We start from the raw sequence: 21,581 nt of genomic DNA, 5'->3' as shown, positions 1-21,581 counted from the left end.
AGAAATTAAAGTGAAATTTAAAAAAAATATATTTTTTAAACTTTAAAAACTTTGAAATCAATGTGACACCCCAATACCCACCCCCCATTTCTCCAAAATTAAAGATTTTTTTTTTAAATTAACATTTTTTAGACTTTAAAAGTCGATGTGACACCCCCCATATCTCCCAAATAAAAAATTAAAGAAAAATTCAAAAAATGTTTTAATTCTTTTAAACTTTAAAAACTTTGAAGTCGATGTGACACCCCAATACCCCCCCCCCCATATCTCCCAAATAAAAAATTAAAGAACATTTTTAATTTTTTTTTTTAAATTTGGGAAAACTTTAAAACTGGGTAACCACAAAACAAAAAACGTCTGCTTCCACCAACGTACGGGGCGACCTCGCCACTTTCAATGCAAGCTGCTGGTATATATTAACTTTTTGAAAAAAAAGCAGATATAATGCTACATAACACACAATCTTCTAAATTAATAGAAAAAAAAAAAAACATTATTCAGCTGAAATTCACAGACGAAAGAAAGTGCTTTATGAAGTCGATGTGACACCCCCCCTCCCCCCCCCAATATCTCCCACTACGTTATCTTTTCCCGAGGAGAAGTTATAGAACAGGAAAGTATATTTGTAGAACATTTCTGAGCTATACAAATATATATATAAAAAACAAAAGAACAAAAAAAAAAAAAAAACGCAATACTGTCACAATGGTTACAAAAATTGTTGTAGCTCCAAAAAAAAAAAAAAAAAAAAATGAAAAATTCATATAAAAAAAATGAAAACAAATAATAAAAAAAAAAAAATGAAAAAAAAAAAAAAAAAAAAAAAAAAAAAAATAAAAAAATAAAAAATGAAAAAAATAAAAAAATAAAAAATGAAAAATTCATATAAAAAAAATGAAAACAAATAATAAAAAAAAAAAAATGAAAAAAAAAAAAAATAAAAAATGAAAAAAATAAAAAAATAAAAAATGAAAAAAATAAAAAAATAAAAAATGAAAAATAAAAAAAATTAAAAATATATATAAAAAAATGAAGAAAAAAATAACAAATGAAAAATAAAAAAAATGAAAAATATATATAAAAAAATGAAAAAATAAAAAATAAAAAATGAAAAAAAAATAAAATGAAAAATAAAAAAATGAAAAATATCTATATAAAAAAAAAAAAATAAATAAAAAAAAAATGAAAAATAAAAAAATGAAAAATATATATATAAAAAAATGAAAAAAAAAAAAAAAAAAAAAAAAAAAAAAAAATAAAAAAATAAAAAATGAAAAATAAAAAAAATGAAAAATATATATATATAAAAAATAAAATAAAAAAAATCATAAAAAAAAATAATAAAAAAAATTTAAATAAAAAAAAATAAAATTACAACAGATATAAAAAAAAAATCATAAAGCTTCCTTCGTACTCCGTGTAAATCTATCCACATTGTGTATAAATACATTTTGTGTTTTTTTTTTCTTAAAAAAATCTCTATCTACACATTTTACCCCTCTACATATATATACCTTTCTATACCTCTCCCGAACATTACAACACTTTACAGCCGGTCAGTATGTGTGCCTGTCTCTCAAATGTAGTAGGTATACATAGAATTTTGTTTTTGTTGTTTTTTTTGTTTTTTTCGTGTGTGTTTTTTTTTTTTAGATGCCACAGACATTAAGATGTTTTTTTTTTTCACACATCCGAATGGGAAGCAAAGTCCAGTTTTTCCATCGCGTCATATTGTCCATCTGGTTTCTTCTCTCTTTTTCTTCCGTGTTTTTTTTTTCTCCCCCCCCCCCCCCCGGGTAGGTGGTATGATCCATCTAGCGTAAAATAAATCCAGTCCGTCCAAAAAGATCCTTTTTTTTTTACATACACTGGGAACATCCGCATTTGATGGGCTTCTCCACGTCTTCCACGAACGAGGAGCCGTCGCTGCACTCGAACGTGTACTTCCTGCGCTTCATGCGTAACCCCGTGCAGCAGCCCTGGTTGTGGCAGGAGCCCCGGCACTCCACCCAGGACACCACGCGGGTGGTCTGGCAGATGGCGTACCCTCTTTGGACCTGGTAGTAATCCCGGACCGGCTCCCCTCGACACTCTGACTCTGCGTAAAAAAAAAGAGAAAACCGCGTTAAAATGGCGAAGTGTTAATTGTGTTTATGTTTTCTTTATTAAGACGGCAATCATTCCGGGGTAATGAGCGCATAATTAATGCTGATCTGTCGCCGAGACGCAACAATTCGTCAAATCTTCATCATTGTGAGGAAAGGCGCTCGGCGTTTATCCGCTCCGTCAGCCGCGGAGATCCGTGCGAAAAAAAAATACAAGAAACCGGCACACAAATGTAATTCTTCATCTTCAAAAACCCATGGGCAGAGGCGGCTCTTTAATTAGGCACATTTCTAATGTAGGGGGCACTCTGATAGAGATCCTGATGTAAGAGGGGGGGGGGGGTCTGATTGGGGATCCTGATGTAAGGGGGATTCTGATGGGGATCTTGATGTAAGGGGGGACTCTAATGATGATCATGATGTAAGGGGGCACTCTAGTGAGGATCCTGATGTAAGGGGGCACTCTAATGGGGATCTTGGTGTAAGGGGGCACTCTGATGGGGATCCTGATGTAAGGGGGCACTCTGATGGGGATCCTGATGTAAGGGGGCACTCTGATGGGGATCCTGATCTAAGTGGGAACTCTGATGGGGATCCAGATGTAAAGAGGGAATTTGATGGGGATCCTGATGTAAGGAGGCACTCTAATGAGGATCCTGATGTAAGGGGGCACTCTGATGGGGATCCAGATGTAAAGAGGGAATTTGATGGGGATCCTGATGTAAGGAGGCACTCTAATGAGGATCCTGATGTAAGGGGACACTCTGATGGGGATCCTGATGTAAGGAGGCACTTTGATGGGGATCCTGATGTAAGGAGGCACTCTGTTGAGAATCCTGATGAATAGGGGCACTCTAATGAGGATCCTAATGTAAGGAGGCACTCTAATGCGGATCCTGATGTACAGGGGCACTCTAATGTGGATCCTGATGTACAGGGGCACTCTAATGTGGATCCTGATGTAAGGGGGCACTCTAATGAGGATCCTGATGTACGGGGGCACTCTAATGAGGATCCTGATGTACGGGGGCACTCTAATGAGGATCCTGATGTACGGGGGCACTCTGATAGGGATCCTGATGTAAGGAGGCACTCTAATGTTTACCCTGATGTAAGGGGGCACTCTAATGGGGATCCTGATGTAAGGAGGCATTCTGATAGGGATCCTGATGTAAGGGGGCACTCTAATGGGGATCCTGATGTAAGGAGGCACTCTGATGGGGATCCTGATGTAAGGGGGCACTCTAATGGGGATCCTGATGTAAGGAGGCACTCTAATGTTTACCCTGATGTAAGGGGGCACTCTAATGGGGATCTGATGTAAGGAGGCACTCTAATGTTTACCCTGATGTAAGGGGGCACTCTAATGGGGATCCTGATGTAAGGAGGAACTCTGATAGGGATCCTGGTGTAAGGGGGCACTCTAATGAGGATCCTGATGTAAGGAGGCACTCTAATGGGGATCCTGTTGTAAGGGGGGGGGGATTATTGCTAGAGGAGAGATCGGTGCTGGAAGTGGGGTATTTGGAAGGGGGGGGGCAGAGGATTCATGCTCGGGGGGGGGAATTTTGGAGGTAGAGGATTTGTACTAGGGGGAGGGATTTGGGGGAGGAGCACTGCGCCCACATTAGCGAACGAATATTCGCTATTGTCTTCCTCATTCTCTTCCTGGCCAATCAGGAAGCCCCGGCTTCTCAGAAGGAAGAACCGCCACGGTATATGGTGCGCTCTGACTCGTAGAAGACACAGCGGTGATAATGTTGGGACGTTGCGCCGCACACAAGCAATGAATGTTCAGAGAGTCTCGGAACTCCTCCTACCCTGATCGCAGACTTCGCCCACGTAGCCGCTGTCGCATTCGCAGTAGGCTTCACCCACGTCGGAGATCTGGCATCGCCCGTGCTGGCACTGGAGGTTCCTGCAGGGGTTGTAGAGTTCTGCTGCTTGCTGGTTGCACAGAGCCCCTTTGTAGCCTTCCTGGCACACACAGCTGTAGGTCAGAGAGTCCAGGGGCATACACGTCCCATGTACACACCTGCATGGGAGAAGAGGATCGACATCATAAAGTCCATACATGTTTACAACCCGCGTCCGCCAGCAAAGGAAAATACATCAGAGGGGCCACACAACAGTTTTTCATCATTTCAGCACCAGAGGACCAAACCTGGGTCCTTCTAGGGTGGCTAATTGGCAGGGGCGGACTGACCATTGAGTCACTCGGGCACTGCCCGAGGGCCCCATGTCACTAGGGGGCCCCATCAGGGTTGCCAGGCTACGTAAAACCAGGGACAGTATGATATGTCTGAAACCAACATGCTTCTGATGTGAAAATCACGAGATTTTCGCTGCCCCGCCTCTGCCCCGCCTCCTGGCGTGGTGGCCATCTGTAAGCCCAGGGGCCCCATAGTCTTCTATTGCCCGGGGGCCCCATGAGTTGTCAGTCCACCCTTGCTAATTGGCCATTCAGATACGGAGCACAGAATGCTCCTTCTGCCTTTGCAGCTCATTTAACTGACTTCATCTGCAGATTGAAGTTCATCCCTTTGATCTGTAGATGAAAAAACAGAAAGTTACAAAATGAAACAACGTTTCATTGTAGCTTTCTGTATTCACAGGCTGAGCAATGTTGTTGATAAACATTTGCCAGATTGCTTTTTTTTTTGTGACAATTTTAACTTTAGAAAAATCAATAAAAAAAATAAGAAAAAATACATTTTTTAAAGCGACTTCCTCCCCGCGAGATCGCGCAACAAAGAAAACGCATACGGAAGTCGCGCCCGCATATGATAACGGTGTTCAAATCACACATGTGAGGTATCGCCGCGATCGTCAGAGCGAGAGCAATAATTATAGCACTAGAACTCCTCTGTAACTCTAACCTGGTAACCGTAAAAAAAGTTTAAAACGTCGCCTATGGAGATTTTTAGGTACTGTAGTTTGTCGCCATTCTGCGAGTGCATGCGATTATAAAGTGTGACATGTTTGGTATCTATTTACTCGGCGTAACATTATCTTTCACATTACACAAAAAAATTTGGCTAACTTTTTTTTTCATTTTTTTAACCGCTTAAGGACCGGACCAATATGCTGCTACATGACCCAAGGGGTTTTTACAATTCGGCACTGCGTCGCTTTAACAGACAATTGCGCGGTCGTGCGACGTGGCTCCCAAACAAAATTGGCGTTCTTTTTTTCCCACAAATAGAGCTTTCTTTTGGTGGTATTTGATCACCTCTGCGGTTTTTATTTTTTTGCGCTATAAACAAAAATAGAGCGACAATTTTGAAAAAAAATCAATATTTTTTACTTTTTGCTATAATAAATATCCCCCAAAAATATATAAAAAAATATATTTTTTCCTCAGTTTAGGCCGATACGTATTCTTCTACCTATTTTTGGTAAAAAAAATCGCAATAAGCGTTTATCGGTTGGTTTGCGCAAAATTTATAGCGTTTACAAAATAGGGGATAGTTTTATTGCATTTTTATAAAAAAAAATTTTTTTACTACTAATGGTGGCGAACGGCGATTTTTTTCGTGACTGCGACATTGTGGCGGACACTTCGGACAATTTTGACACATTTTTGGGGCAATTGGCATTTTCACAGCAAAAAATGCATTTAAATTGCATTGTTTATTGTGAAAATGACAGTTGCAGTTTGGGAGTTAACCACAGGGGGCGCTGTAGGAGTTAGTGTTCACCTAGTGTGTGTTTACAACTGTAGGGGGGTGTGGCTGTAGGAATGACGTCATCGATCGAGTCTCCCTATAAAAGGGATCACTCGATCGATGCGCCGCCACAGTGAAGCACGGGGAAGCTGTGTTTACATACGGCTCTCCCCGTTCTTCAGCTCCGGGGAGCGATCGCGACGGAGCGGCTAGAAACGAATAGCCACGCCGTCGTCCCGGATCGCTCCCCGCGGGAATCCGACTGCCGCATGTAGCGGGGGGGGTCCCGATCGGACCCCCCACCCACGTCTAGGCAGGGACGTACAGGTACGCCAATGTGCCTGTCCGTGCCATTCTGCCGACGTATATCTACATGCGGCGGTCGGGAAGTGGTTAAAATTCACGAAATTCACGAAAGTTCATTTTTTCCCAAAAGTTGCGTTTAAAACACCGCCGCACAAATACCGTCCGACATAAAATATTGCAACAATCGCCATTTTATTCTCTAGATTCTCTTCTAAAAATATATATATAATGTTTGGGGGTTCTAAGTAATTTTCTAGCAAAAAATGTTAACTTGTAAACACCCAGGGGCAGATCCACATACATACGCTGCGCCTGGCGCAGATGTAAGATACGCTACGCCGCTGTAACTTACTTGGCTTTGGTTTGAATCCTCAACGAATTTGCGCCGCAAGTTACGGCGGCGTAGTGTATCTCTCACGGCCTAAGGGCGCGGAATTCAAATTGGGCGGGTAGGGGGTCGTGTTTCATTTAAATGAAGCGCGTCCCCGCGCCAGAACGAACTGCGCATGCGCCGTCCGTAAAAACTCCCAGGGTGCATTGCTCCAAATGACGTCGCAAGGACGTCATTGTTTTCAACGTGAACGTAAATGGCGTCCAGCCCCATCCACGGACGACTTACGCAAACGACGTAAAATTGTCAAAATTAGACGCGAGAACGGCGGCCATACTTAACATTGAGTACGAAACCAGATAACAGCATTCGGCAGAATGGCACGGACAGGCACATTGGCGTACCTGTACGTCCCTGCCTAGACGTTGGTCGGCGATCTGGACCCCCCCCCCCTCCGTACATGCGGCGGTTCCCGTGGCTTCAGGAGCGATCCGGGACGAGGGCGCGGCTATTCGTTTCTAGCCGCCCCCTCGCGATCGCTCCCCGGAGCTGAAGAACGGGGAGAGCCGTATGTAAACACGGCTTCCCCGTGCTTCACTGTGGCGGCGCATCGATCGAGTGATCCCTTTTATAGGGAGACTCGATCGATGACGTCAGACCTACAGCCACACCCCCCTACAGTTGTAAACACACACTAGGTGAACCCTAACTCCTTCAGCGCCCCCTTGTGGTTAACTCCCAAACTGCAACTGTCATTTTCACAATAAACAATGCAATTTAAATGCATTTTTTGCTGTGAAAATGACAATGGTCCCAAAAATGTGTCAAAATTGTCCGAAGTGTCCGCCATAATGTCGCAGTCACGAAAAAAATCGATGATCGCCGCCATTAGTAGTAAAAAAAAAAAAAAAATAATAAAACTATATCCTATTTTGTAAACGCTATAAATTTTGCGCAAACCAATCGATAAACGCTTATTGCGATTTTTTTAACCAAAAATAGGTAGAAGAATACGTATCGGCCTAAACTGAGGAAAAAATAATGTTATATATGTTTTTGGGGGATATTTATTATAGCAAAAAGTAAAAAATATTGCATTTTTTTTAAATTGTCGCTCTATTTTTGTTTATAGCGCAAAAAATAAAAACCGCAGAGGTGATCAAATACCACCAAAAGAAAGCTCTATTTGTGGGGGAAAAAGGGACGCCAATTTTGTTTGGGAGCCACGTCGCACGACCGCGCAATTCTCTGTTAAAGCGACGCAGTGCCGAATCGCAAAACCTGGCCTGGGCATTTAGCTGCAAAATGTTCCGGGGCTTAAGTGGTTAAAACACCGCCGCACAAATACCGTCCGACATAAAATATTGCAACAATCGCCATTTTATTCTCTAGATTCTCTTCTCAAAAATATATATATAATGTTTCGGGGTTCTAAGTAATTTTCTAGCAACATTTTTTAACTTGTACGCACCAAATGTCAGAAATAGGCTTAGGCATGAAAGGGTTAAATTGCGCCAAAAAAATAAAAATCGTGACCGGGGCTCCTCTTTAAGTGGTTACAGTCTGGGATTCAACGCAGCAATAAAAGACCACACGGGGAACCCGGGCATGGAGATGAAGAAGGAAGCGTTCATTAGAGATGGGGCCACCGTATAGTAGCCCTAGTCAGTAACACTCCGCACTTACTTATGTCCCATGCAAGCGTTACTGATCTGCTGGTCGCAGTGAGGGCCCATCCAGCCGGTCTCACAATGGCACACCGGCCCGTTGGCAGCGTTGGGTTGACAGATACCGTGGAGGCAGTAGAGTTTTTTGCACGGTTCACACCCCGGGACCACCCCGGGCTTCATCTGGGTCTTGGTGAAGTCCTGGAGCTCGTTGTTTATGTACAGGTTGCGGATGCAGCCGTGAAAGCTGGTGCCGTTAAGGATCTGCCAGAGTCGGAAAGCGGCGGAGTTGACATCTACCGGCATTCCTAAAAAAATACGAAGCATGAAGAGCCAATGAGCCAAGCAGAGATATTTGAGACGCATACAGTATGATCCTATCTGGACCTAACTCCCCCCTAGATAAAGTGCTTTCCTATACTTGCCCCCTTTGTATCTCATTGGAGTAGATTCAAAAAGCAATTGCGTCTGCGTAACCATAGTTACGCAGCGTAATTGCTTACTTGCGCCGGCGTATCGACTGCTCCTGATTCAGAGAGCTCGATACGCCGACTGCAGCCTAAGATATGCGTGGCATAAGGCTCTAATGCCGTCATATCTTAGGCTGCATTCTTACGCAGGCCGCTAGGTGGCGTTCCCGTTGTGGTCAGCGTAGAGTATGCAAATTGCATACTAACGCCGATTCACAACCGTACGCGCGCCCTGCGTACGCAGTTTACGTCGTTTGCGTACATCAGTTTTTGCGTAAGGCTGCCCCTGCTATTAGCAGGGGCAGCCAATGCTACGTATACCCGTCGTTCCCGCGTCGCGTTTTTGAAAAATGACGTCGTTTGCGTAAGTGAATCGTGAATGGCGCTGGACGCCATTCACGTTCACTTTGAAGCAAATGACGTCCTTGCGACGTCATTTACCGCAATGCACGTCGGGAAAGTTTCCCGACGGAGCATGCGCACTACGCTCGGCGCGGGAACGCGCCTAATTTAAATGATCCACGCCCCCTTAGGGGTTATTTAAATTACGCGCCCTTACGCCGGGCAGTTTTCCGGAGCGCACGCGCAATTTACGGAGCTACTGCTCCGTGGATCAAGCGTAGCGCAGGAGATTTACGGAGGCGCAGCGGCAAAACGGTGCGCTGCGCCTCCGTAAGAAATGGGCAAAGCTACCTGAATCTACCCCATTGACGTGATGCGACACATGGAAAAAAGGGAATAGCGGCTGCACAATTTAGTACCTACCTGTAGGAGGGTGGAGCTCCACTGCTATTGGCTAAGTGAGACAGGCAAGAAGTCCAACCAGGGCCGCCATCAGGGGGGTACACCTGTAAGAGGCCCGGATGGCAACTCCCCCCTTTTTATTTATTTTTTTATAATTAAATAAAAATACAAATTATTTATATATTTTTTTAATTTTTATTTGTTTTTATTAAAAGGGCACGGAGGTCCCCAGGGCCCTGGGATTGCAACCCCCCCCTTTTTTTTTTTATAAAAATACATTTTAATTTTTGCTTTTATATATATTTTTTTCTTTTTTGTAACCACTTTACAACCGCCCTATAGCAAAAGTACGTCTACAGGGCGGTTGCTTAACTCTTGGGAGGCCGTTGATTAACGTCCTCCCAGAGAATCATTCCCGCGCGTGCCCTGGCGCGCGCGCACACGGGAACATCCGTGCGCGCCGGGTCCACAGACAGCGGCCGTTTACCACGTGATCGCTCCGTCCAGTGACGGAGCGATCACAAATGTAAACAAACAGACAGCAGGGTCATTGCAAGTTCATCGCTCTCCTCTCCTCACACCCATCCAGCGCGAGAGGAGAGTGATTTGTGACCCAAACAGTGAGTTTTTTTCTATTGAGCAGTGCCCAGCAGTGCCACATCTGTGCCCCCAAAGTGCCACATCTGTGCCCCAAAGTGCCACATCTGTGCCACCTGTGCAGGGCTGGACTGGGACAAAAATTTGGCCCTGGACTTCATACAGACTGGCCCATTTTGACAGGTCTCTCCTATGGCGGCCGGACAACTCCTGCACCCCCCCCGGCCACCCAAGCCCCCCCTTCACTAGCCACTAGCCATTCTACTTTATTAGAGTAGAACGGCTGGTACTGGTCCTCTTATAGGCAGTACCAGTGGGGAAGCTAGACATTATTTCACCCGGGGCAAAGAATCAGTTTGGTGCCCCCCCTTATGGGACAAGATTAGGCAGAAGTGAGAAACTCCCAGGCCATAGCTGTTGAGTCAGCTGTCTGTCCCCTCCCGCATGCTCCTCTGTTGTCCCCCCTGCTCCTCTGGTCCACCCCCTGCTTCTCTGTTCCCCCCAGGTGAGCGCTGCGTGGAGGTAGAGGAGGTGAGAGCTGCGGGGAGGGAGAGGAGGTGAGCGCTGCGGGGAGGGAGAGACAGAGAAGCGGAGGGGGGCGGCAGTCCGCTGTCACTGAAGCCGGCCCACTGAGCCATCGGCCCACCGGGAAACTCCCTGTAGTCCCAATGGCCAGTCCATCCCTGCACCTGTGCCACCTCAGTGCCGCCAAACCAACACCAGTGCCACTACAGTCCACACCAGTGCCACTACAGTCCACACCAGTGCCACTACAGTCCACACCAGTGCCCCTCAGTGCCACTAGGCATGTGCATTTCGTTTCGTTCCGAATCGAAATTCGGACGAATTTTTCATTATTCGGACATTCGGATGCATACGAATTCCCGAATTGCAATATTAATGAATTTACCGAATCCGAACGAGCGTTTTCGATTCCGAATCGAAAACCTGCGGACGAAATTCGATCGGAATTCGAATTTTTTTATTTTTTTTCGAAATCCGATCGAATTTCGTCCGCGGGTTTTCGATTTGGAATTCGAAAAAAAAATTTTTTTTTTTTTTTTTTTAATTCCGATCGAATTTCATCCGCAGGTTTTCGATTTGGAATTCAAAATTATTATTTTTTTTTTCGAATTCCGATCGAATTTCGAAATTATATTCGAAAAGAGACTATTTGTCGTCGAATCCGGTCGAACTACTTTCGAATTCGACCGGATTTTTCGAAATTCGGTCGAAAACGAACGAATTCCGAAAACGGTCGAAATATTTTGCATTCGACCGGATTTTTTCGAAATTCGGTCGAAAACGAACGAATTCCGAAAACGGTCGAAATATTTTGCAATCGACCGGATTTTTCGAAATTCGGTCGAAAACGAACGAGTTTCCGAAAACGAATTTAACACATGTAACGAACCTAACTTAACTAAATTAATTAAATAACGAATTAAAACGAAACAAAACGAAATTTTCCCTTTTGCACATGCCTAAGTGCCACACCTGTGCCCATCAGTGTCACACCTGCGTCCATCAGTGCCACCTGTGCCCACCAGTGCTTATCTGCGCCACATCAGTGCCCACCAGTGCCGCCTGTGCCCACCAGTGCTGCATGTGCGCTAATCAGTTACACTCGGGAGTAACTAAATAAATTAATAAAACGAAATTGCGAAAACAAAATATTTCAGTGCGCACACGTGTAATTTCTAATGTCGTTGTGCCATTTTTTGTTTTTGTGGAACTTACCTCCGACATACAGCGGCGTTTCGCTATTGAGGGTGTAGTGTTTCCCGAAGTTGTCCATGGTCATGGGCGCCCCTCCGTCAATAGACAGATTCACCATCTGGTCGAAGGTGACCAGCTCCACGGTGTGGAATTGGCCGTCGTTGATCGTCTCTGAACTGAATAGAAGAAGGAGAAGAAGACATACGGAATAAACATCCTCATTATACTTCTATTCAAAGCCGTAATGACTCTCCGGGGGATTCGGAAGAATGGGCGGCTAATTCCCAAAATGAAGCAGCCGCCGCGTGGGGCATATGGCACGGAGAACCCCCCCCCCCCCCCCCCCCATCTGCCGATGACCCAGCCCTACCAACGCCCCACCAAACAATGGCACCGGCATGGGATCACCGAGACAGGCAGATGTCATTGCCGTGTGGATCTCATTCTTCCTAATTCACCGGCATCCAAGCAAATCATTCGAGGGTTCCTCAGATCCACCACACAGGACCCGAGATCTTCTCTGGAGGACATTCAGTGACTTCTTTGTGGAACTGACAATGATTAGTGGGGTTTTTTTCGGGGCTGGTGGGAACCAATAAAAAAGGAGTTTGGCCAACTGTCACCCTTCCTCCCTCACCGGCACAAATTGGAGGTGTAAGGTGTCCTCTCTAATCCCTCTACACAAAGAACACCAAATTACACATAAAGGCGCCACAACGTGTTCAAAGACTCAACAGATCAGGTAACAATATCATTAAGGTGATGTCATGCGGGTCAGAAACCACCTAAAAAACAAATGCTAATATATATATATATTAGGGTTGTCCCGATACCACTTTTTAGGACTGAGTACGAGTACCGATACTTTTTTTCAAGTAGTCGCCGATACCGAATACCGATACTTTTTTTAAATGTGTCCCCAAATGCAGCCATGCCCCCCCCCCCCATATGCAGCCATGTCCCTCTAGCCATGTCCCTCGATGCGGCGGCACGATGCGGCAGGAGCGGCGGGGGGGGGGGGGGGAAAGGGGGGGGAAGTATTCTATTTAGGTATCGGGGGTATCGGTCCCGATACCGATACTGGTATCGGTATCTGGACAACCCTAATATATATACACTATATTACCAAAAGTATTGGGACGCCGGCCTTTACACGCACATGAACTTTAATGGCATCCCAGTCTTAGTCCGTAGGGTTCAATATTGAGTTGTGATTGGCTGCTACAGTGGTCACATGATCAGGAGCCAGTCCGGCCAGCTCCTGATCGTGACCAGGGGCGGACTGACAACTCATGGGGCCCCTGGGCCTATAAGAGATTATGGGGCCCCCTGGGCAATAGGAGATTATGGGGCCCCCGGGCAATAGAAGATTATGGGGCCCCCAGGCAATAGATTATGGGGCCACACAGTATATACACACACACAAATACAGTATACACACATACAGTAAATACACACAGTATACATACACAGTATACACACACATAGAAACACAATATACACACACAGTATACACACATACAGTATACACACAAACAGTACACACACATACATACAGTATACATACACACAGAATATACATACACACATACAGTATACACACATACAGTATACACACAGTATACACACATACAGTACACACACATACAGTATACAGACACACATACAGACACAGACACACAATATACACACACACACACACACACATACAGTATACACACAAACAGTACACACACATACAGTATACACACATACAATATACACACATACAGTATACACACATACAATATACACACAGTATACACACATAGTACACACACATACAGTATACAGACACACATACAGACACAGACACACAATATACACACACATACAGTATACACACACAAACAGTATACACACATACAGTACACACATACAATATACACAAAAACAGTACACACACATACAGTATACATACACACAGAATATACATACACACATACAGTATACACACAAACAGTACACACACACATACAGTATACACACAAACAGTACACACACACATACAGTATACACACAAACAGTACACACACACATACAGTATACATACACAGTATATACAGACACACAATATACACACACACAATGGACATACACACAGAATACACACACACTGAAAAGGTACTGGAGAGGGGGGGCAGCTATAATCTTGGGATTAAAAAAACCCCACAGATTTTTACATACTCTTGCTGGTTTTACTGAGGCTGGCAACCCTGATGGGGCCCCCTAGTGGCATGGGGCCCTCGGGAATGGTCAGTCCGCCCCTGCTAGAGACCAGGAACGGTCTATGATATCCTGTGCTGGGTGGGAGAAAGTCCCTGAAGACTAAGGCCGGGTACACATGAGAGGATTTATCCGCGGAAACGGTCCGGTGGCAGATTTTGATCTCCTGGTTGTACTAACCATGAGATCAAAATCCCAGCGGAATTCCGTCCGCGGTGACGTGTCGCGCCGTCGCCGCGATGATGACGCGGCGACGTGCGCGACGCTGTCATATAAGGAATTCCACGCATGCATCGAATCATTACGACGCATGCGGGGGATGGATTCGGACGGATTGATCCGCTGAGTCTGTGCAGACCAGCGGATCAATCCGTTGGACTGGATTCCAGCGGATCGATTTCTTAGCATGTCAAGAAATTTTGATCCGCTGGAAATCCATCCCCGGGGACAAAAATCCGCGGAAACAGATCTGCTGGATCGTACACACCAGGGGATCTATCCGCTGGAGCCGGTCCGCGGATCAATTCCAGCAGATCGATCCTCTCGTGTGTATGGGGCCTAAGAATGAAAAGATTGTGGTTACCTATAGATGGCGGAGCTGGGGAAGGTTCCGGGGTCGTAGCTCACTCTCACATGGCCTTGATATAATTCTACCGCCATGTGGTCACGATCTCCATTGTACAGCAGAATTCCATTGTCCTCGGCGGTGGAGACCTGAACCATGCGGGGAAAAAAAACACATTACAATAGAGAAACGACTTCCGCAGAAATAATCTCACATGTGGGATTTCATCGTCTTCTATTCTCAGATGAGGATCTACAAAGCAAATTACATTCCACGCTCTTCCTATTACACCGAGATAAATCTCCTCCGATCTCTCTTTATCAAGGAGAGAGACCGGCACACTAAAGAACACGGGTCACATTCCGAACAAATTTCTTTTCAAAATACAAAATTTCGTTGTTTCTTTTTTTGTGATTCGATGACGCCACCATTGATTTTCAAAAGTGAGCCGACCAAGCCTTCAGTTTCACCTCCATGTTCCTACAGAAAATAATTTTCGTGGCCAGGAATCTTCTGTTCTTTCCGGGAGTTTATCTTCTTTCCGGGAATCTTCTGTTCTTTCCGGGAGTTTCTCTTCTTTCCGGGAATCTTCTGTTCTTTCCGGGAGTTTCTCTTCTTTCCGGGAATCTTCTGTTCTTTCCGGGAGTTTCTCTTCTTTCCGGGAATCTTCTGTTCTTTCCGGGAGTTTCTCTTCTTTCCGGGAATCTTCTGTTCTTTCCGGGAGTTTCTCTTCTTTCCGGGAATCTTCTGTTCTTTCCGGGAGTTTCTCTTGTTTCCGGGAGTTTCTCTTCTTTCCGGGAGTTTCTCTTGTTTCCGGGAATCTTCTGTTCTTTCCGGGAGTTTCTCTTGTTTCCGGGAATCTTCTGTTCTTTCCGGGAGTTTCTCTTGTTTCCGGGAGTTTCTCTTGTTTCCGGGAGTTTCTCTTCTTTCCGGGAGTTTCTCTTCTTTCCGGGAGTTTCTCTTCTTTCCGGGAGTTTCTCTTGTTTCCGGGAGTTTCTCTTGTTTCTGGGAATCTTCTGTTCTTTCCGGGAGTTTCTCTTGTTTCCGGGAGTTTCTCTTGTTTCCGGGAATCTTCTGTTCTTTCCGGGAGTTTCTCTTGTTTCCGGGAGTTTCTCTTCTTTCCGGGAGTTTTCTTTTCTCTCCGGGAATCTTCTTTTCTTTACCGGGAATCTTCTTTTCGGGAATCTTCTTTTCTTTCCGGGAGTTTTCTTTTCTTACCGGGAGTTTTCTCTCCGGGAATCTTCTTTTCTTTCTGGGAATCTTCTTTTCTTTACCGGGAATCTTCTTTTCTTTCCCGGGAATCTTCTTTTCTTTCCCGGGAATCTTCTTTTCTTTTCGGGAATCTTCTTTTCTTTCCGGGAGTTTTCTTTTCTTACCGGGAGTTTTCTCTCCGGGAATCTTCTTTTCTTTCTGGGAATCTTCTTTTCTTTACCAGGAATCTTCTTTTCTTTCCCGGGAATCTTCTTTTCTTTCCGGGAATCTTCTTTTCTTTCTGGGAGTTTTCTTTTCTTTATGAGAGTTTTCTCTCCGGGAATCTTCTTTTCTTACCGGGAGTTTTCTCTCCGGGAATCTTCTTTTCTTTCCGGGAATCTTCTTTTCTTTCCGGGAATCTTCTTTTCTTTCCGGGAGTTTTCTTTTCTTTCCGGGAATCTTCTTTTCTTTCCGGGAGTTTTCTTTTCTTTCCGGGAATCTTCGTTTCTTTCTGGGAATCTTTGTTTCTCTCCGGGAATCTTCTTTTCTTTCCGGGAGTTTTCTTTTCTTTCCGGGAGTTTTCTTTTCTTTCCGGGAATCTTCTTTTCTTTCCAGGAATCTTCTTTTCTTTTTCTTTCTGGGAGTTTTCTCTCAGGGAATCTTCTTTTCGGGAATCTTCTTTTTTCTCCAGGAATCTTCTTTTCTTTCCGGGAGTTTTCTTTTCTTTCTGGGAATCTTCTTTTCTTTCCGGGAATCTTCTTTTCTTTCCGGGAATCTTCTTTTCTTTCCGGGAATCTTCTTTTCTTTCCGGGAATCTTCTTTTCTTTCTGGGAATCTTCTTTTCTTTCCGGGAATCTTCTTTTCTTTCCGGGAATCTTCTTTTCTTTCCAGGAACCTTCTTTTCTTTCCGGGAGTTTTCTTTTCTTTCCGGGAATCCTCGTTTCTTTCCGGGAACCTTCTTTTCTTTCCGGGAATCTTCTTTTCTTTCCGGGAGTTTTCTTTTCTTTCCGGGAATCCTCGTTTCTTTCCGGGAACCTTCTTTTCTTTCCGGGAACCTTCTTTTCTTTCCGGGAACCTTCTTTTCTTTCCGGGAATCTTCTTTTCTTTCCGGGAGTTTTCTTTTCTTTCCGGGAATCCTCGTTTCTTTCCGGGAATCTTCTTTTCTTTCCGGGAACCTTCTTTTCTTTCTGGGAACCTTCTTTTCTTTCCGGGAGTTTTCTTTTCTTGCACATGCTTATTTATTTTTTCTATTATATTTCTCGCACAATTCTCCCATCATTGATTAGAAAATCGTCAGTTTTTCAAAACATTTCCAACACATCCGATTCCTCAAATTTGATTGCCGCACAGAAATTCTTAGATATGATTTTCGAAAAGAAAATTCTTTCGAAATTCGACCCGTGTATGGCCGGCATTACTCATGATGACTGAACTTCATGTGTAATACTGGGGGAACGGAAATGATATTGGGGTGTTTAATATTGGGGGGGCGGTAGTGCTGTTGGGGTGTTTAATAAAAGGCAAACAGTAGAGATATATTGGGGTGTTTAATAATGAGGACAGTAGTGATAATGGGGTGTCTAATAATGGGTGAACAGTAGAGATATTGGGGGTCAGTAGTGATAATGGGGTGTCTAATAATGGGCGAACAGTAAAGATATTGGGGGTCAGTAGTGATAATGGGGTGTCTAAAAGTCAGCAAACAGTAGTAATATTGGGGTGTCTAATAATGGGGGAACAGTAGTGATTTTGGAGTGTTTAATAATGGGGGATAGTAGTGATATTGGGAAAACAGTAGTGATGTTGGGGTGTCTAAAAATGGGCAAACAGAAATGATATTGGGGTGTTTAATAATGGGGGAACAGTAGTGATGTCGGGGTGTCTAATAATGGGGAACAGTAGTGATGTCGGGGTGTCTAATAATGGGGGAACAGTAGTGATACTGGGGAGATAATTGGGGTGTTTAATAATGGGGAACAGTATTGATATTGGGGTGTTATATAATTATGAGGTCTGATGGGGACACCTGCTCTAGGGGGCACTCTGATGGGGACACCTGCTCTAGGGGGCACTCTGATGGGGACACCTGATCTATTGGGGCACTCTGATGGGGACGCCTGCTCTAGGGGGCACTCTGATGGGGACGCCTGCTCTAGGGGGCACTCTGATGGGGACACCTGTTCTAGGGGGCACTCTGATGGGGACACCTGCTCTAGGGGGACACTCTGATGGGGACACCTGCTCTAGGGGGACACTCTGATGAGGACAGCTGCTCTAGGGGGAACTCTTATAGGGACACCTGATCTATTGGGGTACTCTGATGGGGACGCCTGCTCTAGGGGGCACTCTGATGGGGACACCTGTTCTAGGGGGCACTCTGATGGGGACACCTGCTCTAGGGGGCACTCTTATAGGGACACCTGATCTATTGGGGCACTCTGATGGGGACGCCTGCTCTAGGGGGCACTCTGATGGGGACGCCTGCTCTAGGGGATACTCTGATGGGGACACCTGCTCTAGGGGGCACTCTGATGGGGACACTCTGATGGGGACATCTACTCTAGGGGGCACTCTGATGGGGACACCTGCTCTATGGGGACACTCTGATGAGGACACCTGCTCTAGGGGGCACTCTTATAGGGACACCTGATCTATTGGGGCACTCTGATGGGGACGCCTGCTCTAGGGGGCACTCTGATGGGGACACCTGCTCTAGGGGGCACTCTGATGGGGACACCTGCTCTATGGGGACACTCTGATGAGGACACCTGCTCTAGGGGGCACTCTTATAGGGACACCTGATCTATTGGGGCACTCTGATGGGGACGCCTGCTCTAGGAGGCACTCTGATGGGGACGCCTGCTCTAGGGGGCACTCTGATGGGGACACCTACCCTAGTAGGCACTCTCATGGGGACACTCTGATGGGGACACTCTGATAGGAACACTCTGATGGGGACACCTGCTCTAGGGGGCACTCTGATGGGGACACTCTAATGGGGACACTTGCTCTGGGGGGCACTCTTATGGGGACACCTGCTCTATGGTTGACACTCTGATGGGGACACCTGATCTATGGGCACACTCTGATGGAGACACCTGCTTTAGATGGCACTCTGGTGGGGACACCAGATGTAAGGGGTACTCTGGCTGGCACAGTGGCCATTATTGGGGGTCGGTCCCACTGGCACCCAATTATTAGTAGATAAAGTGTCTATGACAGCCCAGTCACTGGGCAAGGAAAACAAAGATCTTCCACCCATGGACTCATACGTTACGTGGCATGGGTGGCAAGAAGCTAAACAAGATTATAATCATTTATATATGACATATAATTGTGAATTATTATTCATTAAAAATACATTGTAGATGGAAGAAGTTTTGATAGCTCATAGACTGTATTTGATACAATTAAGATCTTTTTTTTCCGCACTTACCTGCAGCGTGATATTTGCCCGCGGCCAGTTCTGGAGGTCTGTGAACTGCAGGTAGGTGTCTCTGTCCACAAAGTTCACACTCAAGAGCTTTTCACACCTGGCGCCGCCGAACCCGGGAAGACACTGACACACGGCGCTGTTCCCCAGGTCGATGCATTTGGCTCCGTTCTGGCAGTCTGCCAACTTACATGGATTGGGCAAAGCGGAGGACTGAGATGGCATTTCACAGAGCTGACCGCTGGAAAAACAGACACAAAGGGGCATTTATTATTTTTTAGTCATTTTAAGGGGTGTAAAAAGTTTTCCCATTGAAACTGCATGAAAATTTCTTCTGTACGAATGGGGAAGAAAAATAGAATATTCTCAGGCTACGTTCTCTGCAGATCGAATATGTGAATGGGGGAAAATACTGCATTATGGCCACTAGGTGGAGCTGAGGAGCATGCTTAGTGGCCACCTAGTGGCCAAAGTGCAGTACTTCATCTTGAGAATAGTCAGAATATTAAATTTTGCCCCATTCGAAGCACATATGCACTATATTGTCAAAAGTATTGGGACACCGGCCTTTACACGCACATGAACTTTAATGGCATCCCAGTCTTAGTCCGGGAGGCTGCAAATAAAATGGGAGGGGCCTGTAAGGTGCCCTGGGGACCATCGGCCCCTTACAGGTGTAATGCAAAAAATAAATAAATAAAGAAAATGGGAGGGGGGCCAGCCGGGCCTGTAGGGGGCCTGGGGACCATCGGGCCCCTTACAGGTGTAATGTAAAAAAAAATATTAAAATACATTTTAAAAACGGGAGGGGGGACCAGTCGGGGCCTGTAAGGTGCCCTGGGGACAATCGGCCCCTTACAGGTGTAATGCAAAAAATAAATAAATAAAAAAAATGGGAAGGGGGCCAGCCAGGCCTGTAAGGGGTCCTGGGGACCATCGGGCCCCTTACAGGTGAAATGCAAAAAAAAATTCAAGAAAATAAATAAAAAAATGTTTTATTTTTTTTTTTAAACGGGAGGGGGATCAGCCGGGCCCCTGGGGACTATTGGGCCCCTTACAGGTGTAATGCAAAAAAAATAAAAGAAACGGGAGGGGGGCCAGCCGGGCCTGTAAGGGGCCCTGGGGACCATCGGGCCCTTTACAGGTGTAATGCAAAAAATAAATAAATAAAAAAAATGGGAAGGAGACCATCGGGCCCCTTACAGGTGTAATGCAATAAAAATATATATATATATAAAAAATAAATAAAAATAAAAAAACAGGAGGGGGGCCACCCGGGCCCATAAGGGGCCATGTAGACCATCGGCCCCTTACAGGTGTAACGCCAAAAAAATAAAAGTTACATTTAAAAAAAAACAGGAGGGGGCCAGCCGGGCCCCTGGGGACCATCGGGCCCCTTACAGGTGTAATGTCTGAACCCCCCTGATGGCGGCCCTGTGTGCAGTCATGTTGGAACATGCTGGCGGCATGGTATGCTGACGCCTTAAGAGTTCCCTTCATCGGGCCAACCCAACCCCTGAAAAACAACCCCACACCATAATCCCCTCTCTACACCATAATCCCCCCTCTACACCATAATCCCCCCTCTACACCATAATCCCCCCTCTACCAAATGATTTGGACCAGCGCACAAAGCAAGGTCCATAAAGACACGAATGAGCGAGTTTGGGGTGGAGAAACTTGACTGGTCCTGCACAGAGTCCTGACCTGAACCCGATATTTCTTTGGGATGAATTAGAGCGGAGACTGCGAGCCGGGCCTTCTGTATGGTGGCACCCAGAACTTTAATGTAAGGGGCCCCAGCGCCGCACAGTACGGTGGAACCCAGACCTGCTCTTTGCAGCAGAGGAGGCGGTGGATATACAATTTTATCAGCCGGCGTGTAATGACGGGGAAGGAAGCCGCCAGCAATGTGACCTTTAAAATGCTGAATCCAGAGAGCGAGATTTTACACAACCGCCATTATCACCCAACAGCTAAAACAAAATGGCCCAGATTCAAGAAGCAATTGCGCCTGTGTAACCATAAGTTACACGGCGCAATTGCTGACTTGCTCCTGATTCAGGAACCTCGTTACACCGACTGCAGGCTAAAATCTGCGCGGCATAAGGCTCTTATGCCTTGCAGATTTTAGGCTGCATTCTTGCGTGTGCCGCTAGGGGGCGCTCCCATTGTGTATCAGCGTGTAGTATGCAAATTGCATACTACCACTGATTCACAAGCTTGCGCGGGCCCCGCGCAAGGCAGGTACGGACTTTCCGTACGGCAACTTTAGCGCAAGGCTGCCCCTTCTAATAGTAGGGGCAGCCAATGCTAAAGTATAGCCACCGCTCCCGCGACGTGAAATTTGAATTTCACGTCGTTTGCGTAAGTGATTCGTGAATGGCGCTGGACGCCATTCACGTTCACTTTGAAGCAAATGACGTCCTTGCGACGTCATTTGCCGCAATGCACGTCGGGAAAGTTTCCCGACGGAGCATGCGCTGTACGCTCGGCACGGGAGCGCGCCTAATTTAAATG

The 21,581-nt window shown here is 45.5% G+C and overlaps 1 protein-coding gene across 1 annotated transcript in view; it reads right to left on the bottom strand.

Annotated features, from left to right (window-relative positions):
• Positions 1-1,456: 1,456 nt before the first annotated feature.
• Positions 1,457-21,581, bottom strand: part of SLIT1 (slit guidance ligand 1) — a 354,779-nt gene continuing 334,654 nt past the window's right edge. The window contains exons 32-37 of the mRNA XM_040321566.1: positions 19,065-19,302; positions 14,456-14,586; positions 11,629-11,783; positions 8,097-8,385; positions 3,926-4,140; positions 1,457-2,098 (exon numbers count right to left, since the gene is read on the bottom strand). Coding sequence (XP_040177500.1) covers positions 1,860-2,098; positions 3,926-4,140; positions 8,097-8,385; positions 11,629-11,783; positions 14,456-14,586; positions 19,065-19,302 — 1,267 coding nt within the window. The 3' untranslated portion in view covers positions 1,457-1,859. The remainder of the gene's footprint in view (positions 2,099-3,925; positions 4,141-8,096; positions 8,386-11,628; positions 11,784-14,455; positions 14,587-19,064; positions 19,303-21,581) is intronic.

Source organism: Rana temporaria, chromosome 8 (genome assembly GCF_905171775.1).
Source record: "Rana temporaria chromosome 8, aRanTem1.1, whole genome shotgun sequence".
In the NCBI taxonomy this organism is placed as follows: Eukaryota; Metazoa; Chordata; class Amphibia; order Anura; family Ranidae; genus Rana; species Rana temporaria.
The sequence above is the reverse complement of the archived record's forward strand: the minus strand, read 5'-3'. Positions and strand labels throughout refer to the sequence as shown.